The sequence below is a fragment of the Vanacampus margaritifer genome, chromosome 14 (genome assembly GCF_051991255.1).
Source record: "Vanacampus margaritifer isolate UIUO_Vmar chromosome 14, RoL_Vmar_1.0, whole genome shotgun sequence".
Lineage (NCBI taxonomy): Eukaryota > Metazoa > Chordata > Actinopteri > Syngnathiformes > Syngnathidae > Vanacampus > Vanacampus margaritifer.
In genome coordinates, this window is record NC_135445.1 from 9,582,976 (window position 1) to 9,598,862 (window position 15,887).

The 15,887-nt window shown below is 37.9% G+C and overlaps 2 protein-coding genes across 5 annotated transcripts; one reads left to right on the forward strand and one right to left on the reverse strand.

Annotated features, from left to right (window-relative positions):
• Nucleotides 1-121: 121 nt before the first annotated feature.
• On the reverse strand, nucleotides 122-8,319 carry LOC144034320 (uncharacterized). Of its 2 annotated transcripts, XM_077543067.1 has the most exons (9): nucleotides 8,131-8,319; nucleotides 6,511-6,896; nucleotides 6,155-6,216; nucleotides 5,774-5,842; nucleotides 5,593-5,661; nucleotides 1,994-2,153; nucleotides 1,111-1,218; nucleotides 989-1,037; nucleotides 122-807 (listed from the first exon to the last, which is right to left on the reverse strand). In XM_077543067.1, the coding sequence occupies exons 2-9, from the start codon at nucleotides 6,814-6,816 to the stop codon at nucleotides 707-709; spliced, it is 924 nt and encodes a 307-aa protein (XP_077399193.1). In that variant the 5' UTR covers nucleotides 6,817-6,896; nucleotides 8,131-8,319; the 3' UTR covers nucleotides 122-706. The 2 variants fall into 2 exon arrangements, with proteins under 2 accessions (XP_077399193.1, XP_077399194.1); XM_077543068.1 differs by lacking the exon at nucleotides 5,593-5,661.
• Nucleotides 8,320-8,713: 394 nt separating this feature from the next.
• Nucleotides 8,714-14,623, forward strand: LOC144063940 (bromodomain-containing protein 3-like). 3 transcript variants are annotated; one of them, XM_077585980.1, is made up of 12 exons: nucleotides 8,714-8,877; nucleotides 8,948-8,994; nucleotides 9,499-9,840; nucleotides 10,428-10,565; nucleotides 10,647-10,779; nucleotides 11,948-12,024; nucleotides 12,107-12,436; nucleotides 13,127-13,255; nucleotides 13,347-13,508; nucleotides 13,578-13,690; nucleotides 13,995-14,263; nucleotides 14,472-14,623. In XM_077585980.1, exons 3-12 carry the CDS (start codon nucleotides 9,646-9,648, stop codon nucleotides 14,567-14,569), a joined length of 1,644 nt encoding a protein of 547 aa, XP_077442106.1. In that variant the 5' UTR covers nucleotides 8,714-8,877; nucleotides 8,948-8,994; nucleotides 9,499-9,645; the 3' UTR covers nucleotides 14,570-14,623. The 3 variants fall into 3 exon arrangements, with proteins under 3 accessions (XP_077442106.1, XP_077442107.1, XP_077442108.1); XM_077585981.1 differs by lacking the exon at nucleotides 8,948-8,994 and having other exon boundaries at nucleotides 8,716-8,877; XM_077585982.1 differs by lacking the exon at nucleotides 8,948-8,994 and having other exon boundaries at nucleotides 8,730-8,803.
• Nucleotides 14,624-15,887: the final 1,264 nt, after the last annotated feature.

Here is a 15,887-nt window from a genome sequence, read left to right on the forward strand (position 1 = left end):
TTGTGTACTCCTTGCAAGATGCATGCATAAATCTGAGGTATGTCTGTCTATTAGAGGCCAGGAAAGTCATCATACATTTAAAATCATCATATAAACCCAAAGATAAAATATGAACAAGATCCATAATTCACATTTTTATTCAGCATTTTGTTCATTGTTGTGCCTTTGCATGTCACAGTCATGACTCATCAGTGTTACACAAACAGTGGTTCAGGTTTACATAATTGACAAACATCCTATTTAGCTACTAATTACTTTGTTTGACATGAACATTGTAAAGATGCACATGTTGGTAAAACACCAAGACCAGCATTAGCTTGACACGCTTGCTAATGTTAAGCCTGTTTTGATTCCATAATTTCATTCACTTTGTGAATATCTGGCATCCCACGGGGATACATTTGCTTTGTCTTGTTTTTGGTGTGTGCATAATAACATAGGTAACCGTTTTATTTGAAACATCTTCACACCTTTCCATCTTGTGTTTTGGAACTTGTGCGAAAATCCAGAAGGTGTGAATTCAATACATCATTGTTGTTATTGGTCTAATCAAAAACAATACAGTAAAATACTAAAACATATTTGCATTTTTTTGTACATATTTAAATGTATTTATATAAATTAAATAACAATCATCTGCAGTGGACACAGTGTTACAGGAGGGCTGCCGGCAGCACCCGCAACCAATGATGGAGCATTAAGTTGACTAGGCACACCCCAGCATATGTAAGACTTTGTCCGCAATACGCATTTTTTCAGAATCATCACTGGTTTGTGGAGTTGGAGTTTCACCTGGAGAATCTGGCTCTGGAACAGAAAAAGAAAAAGAAAAAAGAAAGGCATCATTCCATTTATACTACCACTATACCAGCAGGTAGCCCATGTGGTAAGCTAACCATGATTCACAGGATAGAAACCCGCTTGGAGGCCATTATAAATATGACCCGGTATTAACAGGATGTGAGGGATTGATTTGTTAATTTCACACCTGCAATATTGGCGGATGTTGTGACGCTGCGCCTCCTCTTCTTGTTGCCCTACACACAAAAAAAACATTTTGACTTTTTGTCCACTACTAATACAATTTGAAAAGGGGGAGGTCGGGCTCACATAGTTGTCACTGCTGGACCACTCTGGATACATCTGGGAATGGAGTTTTTTCTCAGCATCAGCGATCTTATAATATTTTGCCTGTCCCTCGTCAGTCAACAACTTCCACTGTGGACAACAACAAAAAAAGCACACACACATTTGTACTCAATATTCAGGCTCATTAACTGCCATCGACGGCTATAGACGTCAAAAATTCATTTGAACTATTTCTATTAGTTTAACATTTTTCCCACTTTTGTTAACAAGAACATGAATACCTAGATTTTTTTTTATTGTATTAGAACAGATATAAAATGTGTGATTAATCGTGAGTTAACTAGCGCAGTCATGCGATTAATTCCGATTAAAAATTGTAATCGCCTGACACCCCTAATTTTTAATAATCTTTTCTTTAAAAAAAAAAAATAAATTAAAGAAAAGATAAATATTAAAAATTAGATATTAAAAATTAGAAATTAAAAATTACATGTAGAACAGATATAACATTTGTGATTAATCGTGAGTTAACTAGTGAAGTCATGCGATTAATTACGATTTCAAATTTCAATCACCTGATGCCCCTAATTTTTAATAATCTTTTCTTTAAAAAAAATAAATAATTTAAATTAAAGAAAATAAAAGATTATTAAAAATTAGGGGCATCAGGTGATTGAAATTTGTAATCGTAATTAATCGCATAACTTCACTAGTTAACTCACAATTAATCACAAATTTTATATCTGTTCTAAATGTACAAAAAAAATCCTAGGCTTTCATACTCTTGTTAACAAAAACGGGGGGGAAAAAATCAACTAATAGAAATAGTTCAAATTAATTTTGGACGTCTATTGCTGTCAATAGCAGTGAATGAGTTAATGTAGTTAAGGACAAGCACACTCACCATGTGCCCTAGGACAGTATTGACAGAAGCACTGTCTTTTAAATTCATCTGTGCCTTTACATGTTGTCTCTGCTCCTTCAGAAAACACATGAATGCGTTGGGTGGCTTCTTGACGTATGGTTGGTCTGCATCCCGTATGCGCCGGCGCCTTCGTTTTCTTCTGATGTACGGAAACAACAAACAAAGAACTCAGGTTACTCTTGTGTGAAAATAGGACGTTTGGTAAAGATAGAAAAAAATACTGAAACAGGATTGAAGGAAAATTCAATAATGATTGGAATTTTTGAACAGCTAAAGCACACCTGTTCAACAGGGAAGTGAGTTTTGCTTTCAGGCATTAAGTGGAGATGAGTCACAGTACAATGGTGATGGGACCAGGACTCCGGGAAGTTTGGTTGGGGTTCGTGTGAAAAGGGGCCTTGCAAGAGGTTGTAGACAGTAGGGATAGATCGATTATCGGCCGCGTCAGCCATTTTGAAGAATCATATGGCCGATAATAGATCAATTTTTTTTACAAAGTTAACTTCAGGGAACAATTTAATTATTATTTTTTGTAATTTCAGAGATTATGATGGCCCTGGAAACTCTCTGTACCTTCTGTTTTTAACTCATTCACTGCCATAAATTCATTTTTTTTTTTTAAAGATTATAAAAAATTAGGGGCAAGAGGCGATTAAAATATTTAATTGTAATTAATTAAACTCACGATTAATCACAAATTTTATATTGGTTCTAAATATACGATAATAAAATTCTAGGTTTTCATACTCTTGTTAACAAAAGTGGGGGGAAAAATGTTAAATAGAAATAGTTAAAATAAATTTTTGACATTTACACCCGTCAATGGCAGTGAATGACTATTTTTTATTTTTTTAAAAAGATACAAAATTCAGGGCGTCAGTTTTTAATCGTAATTAATCGGATGACTTCACTAGTTAACTCGCGATTAATTACAAATCTCATATCTGTTTTAAAAATCTAGGTTTTCATACTCTTGGTAAAAAAAGTGAAAAAAATGTTAAACTAATATAAATAGTTAAAATGAATTTTTGACGTTTATAGCCGTCAATGGCAGTGAATGAGTTAAGAAAGATAAATAAAAATTAAATTCAGATATTTTGAAATTTTTGAATAATTTACTGTAGAAAACAATTGTTTAAGTTTTTATTTAACCTTTTAAAAAATGCTACTGCCCCTAGGAGAGCCCAGAACTTTTTGTTTGATTATTGACAAAGATTTTTTTTTTAAACACTCCAATATTTTACAAATGCTAAAAGTTGTTCAATAAACAAATGCTTAAAAAAATAAAGAAAAATAAAGAGCTGGAATTTTGTTGCTTTTATTGTTGCCTATGATGTGCACTTTATTTATTTAATGTATTATATTTTATAATGTATTGTCTTGATATAATGTCCGTCCATCCGTCTTCTTCCGCTTATCCGGGGTCGGGTCGCGGGGGCAGCAGCTTTCGCAGGGAAGCCCAGACTTCCCTCTCCCCAGCCACTTCAGCCAGCTCCTCCGACGGGATCCCAAGGCGTTCCCAGGCCAGCCGAGAGACGTAGTCTCTCCAGCGTGTCCTGGGTCGTCCCCGGGGCCTCCCGCCGGTAGGACATGCCCAGAACACCTCCCCAGGGAGGCGTCCAGGGGGCATCCGAACCAGATGCCCGAGCCACCTCAACTGGTTCCTCTCAACGTGGAGGAGCAGCGGCTCGACGCTGAGTCCCTCCCGGATGACCGAGCTTCTCACCCTATCTCTAAGGGAGAGCCCGGCTACCCTGCGGAGGAAACTCATTTCGGCTGCTTGTATCCGGGATCTTGTTCTTTCGGTCACGACCCACAGCTCGTGACCATAGGCTTTGCCTTTCGGCTCAGCTCCTTCTTCACTACAACGGACCGATACAGCGTCCGCATCACTGCACCGATCCGCCTGTCGATCTCCCGCTCTAACCTACCCTCACTCGTGAGCAAGACCCCAAGATACTTGAACTCCTCCACTTGGGGCAGGATCTCATCCCCGACCCGGAGAGGGTCTCGGATTTGGAGGTGCTGATTCTCATCCCAACCGCTTCACACTCGGCTGCGAACCGCTCCAGTGAGATCTTGAGATCACGGCTTGAAGAAGCCAACAGCACCACATCATCTGCAAAAAGCAGAGATGCAATGCTGCGGCCAAGGGTGTCCTGGTGCCAAGTGCACATATGGACACTCTTGTGCTTGAACATGGTGTTCGTTATGGTCAGTCCGCGGCGAGCACAGAAGTCCAACAACAAAACACCGCTCGGGTTTCGATCGGGGGGGGGGGCCATTCCTCCCAATCACGCCCCTCCAGGTCTCACTGTCATTACCCACGTGAGCGTTGAAGTCCCCCAGCAGAACGAGGGAGTCCCCAGGGGGTGCGCTTTGATATAATGTTGTTTACTTAATTCTACCAAGGATTTACCCTAAAAATGTAAAAATGCAGGTAGCGCCTCTCCCTGTTTAACATTCACCAAGGAAACGGAGAGTAATTCTGTGAAAACAGAATTAATTGCAGCATCCATTCGTCTGTTAGGTTTGTTTGTTTCTCCCACCCACCCTGTCATCGGCGCTTCTTCCACCCTAAACCCTGATTGGTCCAACCTAAAAAAGGTCGGTTTCAAAAATATCAGTGAGAGCGGTACAAGATGTATTCTCCAAAGTTTGTGAATTCAGCTTGCTGGCAAGGTTATCAAAGTCTGGTCTTCGAGAGCCCGTATCCAACCTGTTTTCCATGTCTTCCTCTTCCAAAACACCTGAATCAAATGAATCAGGCTTCTTTGGGGCTTGCTGATGAGCTGATCATTTGATTCAAAAACAAACATTAAAAAAAAAACAAAAAAAACAGGCTGAATAGGGGCTCTCAAGGACCGGACTTGGTTAGCTGTGGTCAAACTAAATCAGATAATGTTGTTAAAATATTCAACAATAAGCTACACATCATCGGTCAGATCCACTTTTTTAGCTAGCTAAAGGCAGACACTTTGACTCACAACGGCTCTTCTCATGGTTCTGCATTGTTCAAATTGGTATTCTATCTCCATCATCGAGAATAATCAATCCGCAAAAAAAAAAAAAGTGTAATTACACAGTGCTGTTAGTAATTTAAATTGTTCAAATAAAGTTGGTGGCTAGTGGCTAGCAACCTGTACTACCGTACTTTTCAATGGCCGAAAATTTATCTGCACTTACCATTGTTGCTGACAGTTGCAACAATAACATTTTCTTAACAAAATTATGTTCTATGCAGCCCCACTCGTCTAAACATGGTATTCTGATTAATACAGCGTTTGTGGAATGAGTTAAGCAGCAAAATGCATCTGTTTGCATCCATTCTCAGGGGGCGGCCATTTTGTTTCAGTTGCTCAGGGCTGAAGTAACAACCAATCACGGCTCTCCTGTTTTCTGAACCTGAGCCGTGATTGGTCGTTACCAGAGCCCTGAGCAACTGTAACGTCATTTTCCCGCCCCCCCCCCGAGACGGGTGGATTATTGATGCTTAACAACACCTGCGAAAAACTGCATTCACTCACTCAACCATAAAATCTTCACACAACAGTGACTTTTATTTTATTTTATCTTACTTTGTGCATGTTATTGGGGGAGCAGCAAAGACAGGGGGGCCAGCAATGTGATAGACCACCCCTCCATTTCTATACGGATAAAGGAAACAAACAATTTGTTAAAGGGAAAAAAAGATATAAAATTGTTTTGATGCTATGTGTCCGCTTGAAAAGTCGCAAACGTGGAAAAAAAAATTCTTACTTTGAGGTGGAACTCATTGGACCAGCATAGACCGAAGGGCCTGTCATCTGAAACATGTCTCCTCCATTCCTGTATTGATTGAAATGGTATTTTGAAACTAGGGTTGTTCCGATACTGGTATCGGCATTAAAACAGTTGTATCGGTATCAGTGAGTATTAACAAGTAACATGCTAACACGCTAATATAGGCAAACCAATGGCAAGACAGCTTTTTTATGTTGAGAAAAACACCTTAGATATCGGTATGGTATCGGCATCAGTCGATACTGCAAAGCTGGTTATCGGAATCGTATCGTGGTGGGGGCAAAAACGGTATCGGAACAACACTATTTGAAACGGGATGTGAATATATTGATGAAGCCTTCTGCGTATGATACTTACAGCATGCCAGGAGGACACCAGTTGGAACTTTCGGGAAGTGATCGTCCAGGTACAGATATATTCTGGTCGTGCAAATAAAACAGAAAAAGTTAGTCGCCAAATGTCCACAAGGTGGCAGCATGCTCCTCTCCAATTCAGCTACATTAACTCATTGAGTGCCATTGACGGCTATAGACGTCAAAAATCCATTTGAACTAGGCTGGGCAGTGAATGAGTTAACTTCTTCCAGTGGAAAACCTAAAAATTTGTATTTCCCCTATTTATAACTATCACAAAGGTAAACATATACAAAGCCTTTATGAACTGAGAGCCTTTACATCCAGCTAGGCACAGGTTACCATCTATTATCCACTCACCTGAGGGCCACCTGCCTGACTTTTGATGTCAAATGCGTGCATGCTGTACGGATTTGACTGCGGTCCTGCCATCATCTGACCTGGCTGCACAAAAGCTGAACTGGGCGGGACGCACCCGCCGTAGCCTCTGTTGTGACCAGCGACCAACTGACAGTGGGTGTCAAACCTGAGCCAAGAAGGCACGGGAGGTGGACAGCTCGCCGTGGTACACACCATGCCGCTGACCACCTCCAGGAGAGTGGAAACAACTTCCTCCCACTTGAGTTCTGCTACAACTTTCTCAAATTCTGCCCTGAGCTGCTCCATACTGTCAGAACTAGCGCCTTCTGACCCTACTCCTCGCCTCTCCCTCCTGAAGAATGACAACGGCTGAAGACTATGGGTCCCTGTGACACACATCAATGGGAAGCTGCTTTTGAGACACTTTTGAGGGTCACATCATAGATCACAGATGTAGTGAGCTTGCTTTACTCAAAGATAATTATGAATATTGAGCAAAAAATGTTTACAGTTAAAAAAAGAAGAAGAAAAGAAACATCAGATGCAATGTCAATGATCGAATGAAAATAGTTTGCCTTTATAGAGAAAAGAACATTTTACTCAAAGATTTCTAAATATTGAGAAAAAATTATAATCGTTTAAAGTCAGTATGTATGAATGAATGAATAAATAAATAAATAAAACAGATGCAATGTCATTGATCAGATGAAAATAGTTTGTGTTAATAGACAAAGAAACATTTTAATCAAAGAATTCTAAATATTGGGGGAAAAAAATAATCGCTTAATCAGTAAAATAAATAAATAAATAAAACATCAGATGCAATGTGGTTGGTCGAAAGAAAATGGTTTGTCCTTTGTAGAGAAAGGAACAACATTTGGTAATTAAGACAAAATGGACACCATAAGACTCTCCTAAGGCAGTTAGCGCCATACCAGCCAAAAAAGTAGTCATTATTAATCAAAATTAAAACATTATTATTAATTAACATCTTTATAACACATTTTGATGATGTAACTGAAGTCGGAGGGGATATTTTAATTAAATACAATTCTTTTCTGGAGTTAACTGTTACTTATGGATGATTTGTGGAATAATGAAGAGATTTTCATATGATGATCATCATTGGTGTTATGATTATTATCCATGCATTATCCGAAATCGTATCCTATTATTATTATTATTATTTAATTATTATTATTATTATTATTACGTCGACCTGGACGTAACGTTTTTTTTGTTTGTTTGTTTTATAGCAGTTGGGTTTTGATGAACCCCAAAATAAAAACAACAAATTATTGACTTTGGCTTTAATAAACTATGTAAAACCTGATCTGACCTGTATTAGTACAAAAAAAAAAAAAAGCCATGTTCCACTAGCTGACGTGACATCAAAGTAAAGGACAGAGAGAACTCTCCAGAAATCGTGTGTTGCTTGGATACAGCGAGCAATCGCTGACTTGGGTCCATAGAAATAAAGACGTGGGAAATTAAAACGAAATGCTAAATATTACCGAGATGGGGAATTTGCACTGTAAATAATGAAATGATCACACTGACATTTTTACCTAGAGGTCAGCTGACCACTTCAAAGACTTGAAAATAAGTCGCACAACTTACAGCTGCGATCAACGACACATCATTTCTCCCGACTTGAAGTTGTCCCCAATGTGTCTCAGTTGCTCTGCATGCGAGGATTTAGTTCCTCGGCTCACAACGGACTGTTGTTTAAAGTGCCGTTAAAATTAGACAACAGACTGGAGGAAAAAAAATTGTCATATGAAAGCCTAAACGTATCACATAGAAATATGCGTTGCGGGGCAACCACTACCGTTTCCGTTTCCTGTTTTTATTTATTTTTTATTTATTTTTTTAAAGATGTAATTTTGACTTTGGTGCATTAGTACAGCGCATTAACCTTTTAAACTAGAGATGGGTTTTGCCTGTTATAGTCGCGTTGCACGAGTTGATGTCAAAATAAAGTAATTTAAAGCAAAATTGACCACATTTATACTTTTTATATGCAACGATGTTAAATGGTGGTCAAAAATATATCCATCATCCATCCATTTTCCGAACCTCTTATTTACAGTGTTAAAGTTGTTGGGTTCAGGGATACCAAAAAATAAGTTTAGAGAAAAAAAAGAAAGTGAAATAAGGTGGTATCTGTAGTTGGGCCTCCTAAACAAAAGGGGCGCCATAATGCTTTTACTGCGTAACGCCACAGCGATAGTGAGGAGAGGCAGCAACTTTATACCGTTGTCCTGGAAGAGAAACTTTCCCCAAACATACAGTACATATTTATTTTCATTGACCATGTCTGTATTTTCCGAAACGAACTAACGGCTCCCTCGCCCCGCCTTCGAGGTAATGCGATTAAATAATGTTTTGTTTCACTTTCGAAGTGAAACGAAAGTGACTTTGCTTTCTGTCTTAGATTGCCTGTTGTGCTCCAAGATGAGAAACACGTGTCGCAAAGTGCAGGTAGATGATGCAGGAAGGCTTGCTATGTAGCAAGGGTGTTTACTACTCAAGAAAGACATGATGCCATTCATTCTCAAATGAATGCTTTTTTTGGGCGTTGCGCACAATGGCCAAGCTAGGCTAACAATAAGATAACAAGTGGCTTTCAGTGCATAATGTGTGCGCTCATTTTCCTTGTGCTTATCTGCAAGGTCGAGGTGAATGATACTGTATTTCTGTCTTACAGAATGCATGTAACATTGTTTCTTAGTTTGCCCTCTATGTAACAACAAAACCCACCAAAATATCAGACACTTCTTTCAGTATAATACAGTAGGCTTTACATCACGGCAAACAAGTTAACTTTATTCTATAAACTTGAATTGGATCTGATTATAATGTACCAGTTGAGTGATGACGTTTGTATTAAATGGACTAGTAAATAATTGTACTGGTGACTGCTGACTTATGTTGGTATTCTTTATTTAGCCATCACATTGTGCTAACCATTTTTCATTCCAATAGGTTATGCTGTGTGGCCCGAAGAAGAAGAATGCAAAAAATGGCTGCAGTTTTCTTTTACCACACAGAAGACAGCAGCTGTGCAATTCGCAGAAGATAATATAAAACACTGGTGGGTGTTTTAAAGGTTTTTCTGATCTTGCACCGACGATGATGCCACCGGACACGGACCCACGTGCACCACGAGTTGAGAACCCTCCACCTCCTGAGGTCAGAAATGCCAACAAGTTAAGTCGAAGGACCAACCAGCTTCAGTTCATGCAGAGTGTTGTGAAGGCTGTGTGGAAGCATCATTTTGCTTGGCCTTTTTACCATCCTGTCGATGCTGTGGCTCTTAAATTACCAGTGAGTACTGTGCATGGGCAATAAATGGGATAATAAATAAATAGGTAGATATGAGTTCTCCTGAATATTTTTGATTGTACCACAGTAATATAATGCAACAGTGTTCTTGGATTCACTAATTTGAATATTTTAATGATCAATTATGTTAAATATGAGTTAAAACAAGTCCAAGTCATAGTGATAGACAGGGTTTCCATGGGCCATTAAAAAGCATTAAAATTAATTACATTGATTTTGTTGAAAATCAAGGCCTTAAATGACTTTAAAAAAATAGACATAAATACAATGACCAGAAGCATTAATTACATAAAAATACAATTTGCCGGTTAGCACTTAGCACAGAGCTAGGCTGCTAGAATGTATAATTTCTAATTTATTCTATAGTGTGTATTGTGTAATTTAATTATGCATTCATATGCATAAGTGTATCTTTTTTTATGTAAAAGCAGGCCAAAGTCTGAACACAATTAGGATTTAGGCTTTCCTAAAATCACTAATTATGTTTGTGTGTAAAATGTAGAGAGAGAAAAAAGAAGACAAAAAAGTGACATCACTTCTGTAACACAAGGACTCTTTCTATTAATTAGGATTATCATACCATAGTAACCAATCCTATGGACTTGGGAACCATCAAACAACGGCTGGAGAACAAGTACTATTGGAGTGCCAGTGAATGTTTGCAGGACTTCAACACCATGTTCTCCAACTGCTACATTTATAACAAGGTGAGTAAGTTGCACCTTATTGTTCGCTGCTTTGCCTCCTAACTGCTCTTGGGTTGACCCTTACTCCATCTTCTCCTCTAGCCTACAGATGATATTGTGCTGATGGCTCTTGACTTGGAAAAAATGTATTTGCAAAGAGTTGCACACATGCCTCAGAACGAAGTGGAGCTGTTGCCTCATGCAGCCAAAGGGAAAAGCAAAAAGAAAAGTTCAGGTAATGGAATCAATGCCTCGTCAGATTGTTACATCAGTACTTTGGCCTTAATGCATTGGTGAACTTTGTTTGACTGTTGTAAGTCGGGACCAACCCGATAGTGGGTTCACAAAAACAAGTGCTTTTAAGATACTTGTCAGTGAAGCTTTACCTCTGGTCATTTAATTGATCTATCTTTGCATAAAGTAAGATTCTACACCACCGAGTGGCAGTGGCATGATTTACATAGCTGCCTTTTATGCAACTGGCCTTTCAGTTCCTAGTCAAGTTGTGATAATAAGTTCGGACTAACATGGCAATAATGTTTTTAAACACTAAACTGCCTCGCCACATAGAATTCAAAGAGAATAACGTGACCATTAACTCATTCACTGCCATTGATGGCTATAAACGTAAAAAAATCATTTGAACTATTTCTATTTGTTTAACATTTTTTTCCACTTTTGTTAACAATTGTATGAAAATGTACATTTAGAACAGATAGAAAATTTGTGATTAACCGCCTGACGAGATGATTATTAAAAATTAGGGGCGTCAGGTGATTTTTATTTTTTTATTTTTAATTAATCGCATGACTTCAAAAGTTACCTCACGATGAACTCATTCACTGCCATTGATGGCTATAGACATAAAAAATTCATTTGAACTATTTCTATTAGTTTAACATTTTTTTCCACTTTTGTTAACAAGATTATGAAAATGTACATTTAGAACAGATAGAAAATTTGTGATTAATCGTGAGTTAACTATTGAAGTCATGCGATTAATTAAAAATAAAAATCACCTGACGCCCCTAATTTTTAATAATCTTTTCTTTTTTTTCAACACCAAAAAAGATTATTTAAAAAATGTCTTGGTTTTCATACTCTTGTTAACAAAAGTAGAAAAAAAAGATAAACTCATAGAAATAGTTAAAATTATTTTTTGACGTCTATAACCGTCAATGGCAGTGAATGAATGAGTTAAGGGCTGCCAATCAAAATACAGATGAAGGTAAAAGTTGGGTAAGTAATTTCTGGAAAATAAAAAAAGGGAAGATGGAAATGGAAACCCAACTATTGTGAAGTGTTTCTTAAATTTAATTTCAAATGAAATTGCAGTCTCTTAAAAACTCCTGAATGCAATTAGAATCCAGAGTTAACAAATTTGGGTTCATTTATGCCTGCAGGTTGTCCGAAAGCGATTGCGTCTCTTTCAGATCCGTCCCTACAGACAGATTCCACAGAGGCGTCACAGGCCACCATTGTATGTCGTCTTGTTCCTGCACCATATGATAATTTTTTTGTATTTTGAGAGCTTACTGTATTATTTCATTGTATTATTGAAGACGAAAGGCCTGAAGAGGAAGAGCAATTCAGACATTGACGCAACCGGTCTCAGCGAGTCACCAGAAAACAAGAGAAGACGGGAAATCCCAGACCGTTCGGCCGTGCTTTCTCCCAGCGATGTCAGCGAAAAAGTGCTGGCGCTTCTAGACGGTGAGACGATCCAGCTGAGCAAACAACTCCCATACTGCGAGGAAATCCTGAAGGAAATGCTCTCCAAGAAGCATGCAGCGTACGCCTGGCCTTTCTACAAGCCCGTGGATGCCGAAGCTTTGCAGCTGCATGACTATCATGACATCATCAAATACCCAATGGATCTTAGTACTGTCAAGGTATTCAGTCACATATTTATTTTTGTTTTTAACTAGGGGTGTCAAAATGAGTGTGTTAATTTTGATTTAATTGAACGTTTCTTTAATGCCACAAATTTTTTTTAACGTGCGATTAATGACCGCCCCTTACTTGGAAAGCCTGTACTGGGGAATTCCAGTCACAACGCAGCACGTCAAAATTTAGCAGTAATAAATTTAATAATAATGTATATGTTTATGAAGACTTGGGTCAAGTTGTATTTGACTTTTTATAATATATAAAATGTTTGCATAATTTACTTCATGTTAAAGATTAGATAGCTCTTAATATGAAAATGCACTGAGCTGTCATCAACGTCTTACAAATGCAATTATGCCATCTAGTGGCAGAAAAAATACTTCAATACTTGTTTTTTACAGTACATCATAATTTTAACTAAATTATTCGAAATTACTGTAGCAATGACTAAAAGATGCATCTATATTGCTATTAGTTTAAAAAAAAAATCCACTTTAATGTTAACAAGATAATGAAAACTTGGAAAAAAATATTTTATTGTACATTTAGAACAGATATAAAATTTGCAATTAATTGAGTTAACTATTGAAGTCATGTGATTAATTACGATTAAAAATTCTACCTACTTTTAACAAATGGTGCTATTGGATTTCAGCAAACGCTGTCATCTCTCAACTTCATTTTGTTACCAGGAAAAAATGAACCGAGGAGAGTACCAGGATGCTCAAAGTTTTGCTGTAGACGTCCGATTGATTTTCTCCAACTGCTACAAATACAACCCACCGCACCTTGATATTGTCGCCCTGGCCAAGAAGCTTCAAGTACTATCAGTAGAACATCACGCAGTTCAACTCGCACGTTTCTCTCCCGGACTTCAACTTCTTTGATTAAACTCCTTCCTGTTTGCCATAGGGCGTATTTGAGAGGAGATTCGCTACGATTCCAGACGAGCCCATCAGGAGCCCTTCACAGGTGGCCTACAGTCCGGTGCTTAGTGGGTTGAGCACCACAGTCTCATCCACTTTGGATAAATCCGATGAACAAACCACACAATTTGCAGAGTTGCAACAGCAGGTGGGTAAAGTTTCTATTGCTCTAAGGGGGTTGGTTGAAAACACTCTAACTCCGATCTGTCTGACGCAGTTTAAAGATGTTCACAAACGGCTCACAATGCTCTCGCAAGTCCCACCAAGGAAGAAGACCGACAGGAGACAAAGTAAAGACAGCAACGAATTTGTTCATATTGACAGCTCAAGGTAAGAAGGCCTGAAATTGACTGAGGTGAGCACTTGGCGTCGTCCCATCATTGACGGATGCCCACCTTTCGGTACGCGCTTCCGCATTTTCATCGAGCGAAGCCTTTGAGCACCGACAAGCAGGTTTACTGTACATCTGTCAATCCGGGTAAGTACAGACGGTCGTTCTCAGTCTGTGTATTTTTTTCAAGGCTTTGCATCATAAAGCACTTGTCGAAAAAATGCGGCCGGGTATCCGTCAATGACAACAAGTGCCCACCTCCGCTTTTGAAATGTGTTTACGTACCGCCGTCTTTACTTCAAGGAGGTCAAAGGATGTCGTCGATAACTGCGATGAAGAATCCCTGCAATTGACGTACGACGAGAAGCACCAACTGAGCCTTGACATCAACAGGCTATCTGGTATAAAGCTGGGCCGGGTTGTGCACATCATTCAGAAACGAGAGCCATCAGTATGTGACCCAAATCCCGACGAGATCGAGATCGACTTTGAGACACTGAGACCGTCAACTCTGCGTGAACTGCAGCAGTATGTCCGTTGTTGCCTATACAAGAAGTTCAAGAGATTTCAAAGTAAGTGAACAATAATTTAGATAGATTTTTGCTTATGGAAATGTGTGTTTTTTTTTTTTAAATTATGTTCATTATATTTCATTGTTGTAATAATATTAATATGTGTATATGGAATACATGTAATTTCAGTTATATATCATTTATATTATATATTTATTATGAATCATTAACGTTGCAGTGACTCACTGACTGCTTTTCAATAACACAGAGAAGCCGAGTCAAGTTGGGTCTCATCAGATGGAAAGCAGCAGCTCCTCAGATTCTGATCACAGTTTAGCCTCCAGTGCAGAAAATACTGACCTGTGAAAGTGACAATTGTTTTTGTTTTTTTTGCCTTTTTAATAAACACACTTTCTCCTATGTTCTATGGTGTAGCTTTACTTTTATCAGACACTAATCATTTAATGAATGAAACGCAAAGTTTTTTTTAATATAAAGCTTTTGAAATTATTTATATCGGTTTTTGTTGATCACAAATACTTGTCTTTTTGCGAAAGAGGATTAGGGCCAGTGAAGAGGGGAAAAAAAGGTTGGTAGGATTCTGACTTTAATCTCAGAATTCTGACTTTAAAGTGAAAATGCTGGCTTTAAAGTCAGAATGCTGGGCTGTAAAGACTTTAAATTCAGATTTCAGAGAATTCTGATTTCAAAATGAGAATGCTGACTTTAAAGTCTGAATGCTGACTTTAAATTCAGATTTTTTTTAAAGTCTGAATGCTGATTTTAATCTCAGAATGCTGACTTTAAATATTTTAAATTCTGATTTTAAAGTCAGAATTCTAAAAATAGAGTGAGAATCCTGCCAAACATTTGTTTTTCTCACTTCGCTGGCCCTATATATTTTGAACCAAACTGTATAGACTTTTTATATCCACTTTATATATAAAGATAAGGCCAAGTCCTTGCGTTTCAGTTTGGTCATACAGTGAAACGTTGCCAATTATTTGTTAAAAGAAATGAAGCTTAGCTTTCAAAGACGTCAACAACCAATCTCAGGCATACCAAACTGGACAAATGTGATCATTTTTTTCATTGAAGTATTTTTTTTTATTTTTATTTTTACATTACATGTCATATAAGAGGGCACTCATCAATCTGTGTTTGATGACCCAAAACTTCCTTGTTCTTGAGTCTAATCACATTTTTATTTTGCTCTTCATGCTGAACTTTTTTTTAAAATTTCAGTATAACCTGAAACTATAAAATACTGAGTCTGACTTGAATTTGATTCCGGCTGGTCAATTATTCATTCAGCCATACTGTACGTGCTGTTCATAGCTGGGCAGTATATTTATGCCGCTGTACATGTTCCTTTTCACAAGTTTGTGTTTTAGCATATAATTATACTCTTAAATAGTTAACTGTCTGCATTCTTGACATTTTCATCTAATGTGATCATGTTTTCCCCAGTGCTTGATTTATTATTATTTTTACTGGCCACACATTAACCACTTACCCGAGTTGTCTTAATGTGCCTTTTTTGGAGCTTAATATTACCCTGAAATACTAAAACAATTGGAGAATATGCTTTTATTATTTATTTGGTGGCAGTTTCTCATGTTGAAGTACAGGTACTTGGGTTTTGGAATCTTAGTCACAATACAAGTTTTGATACAGACCAAAA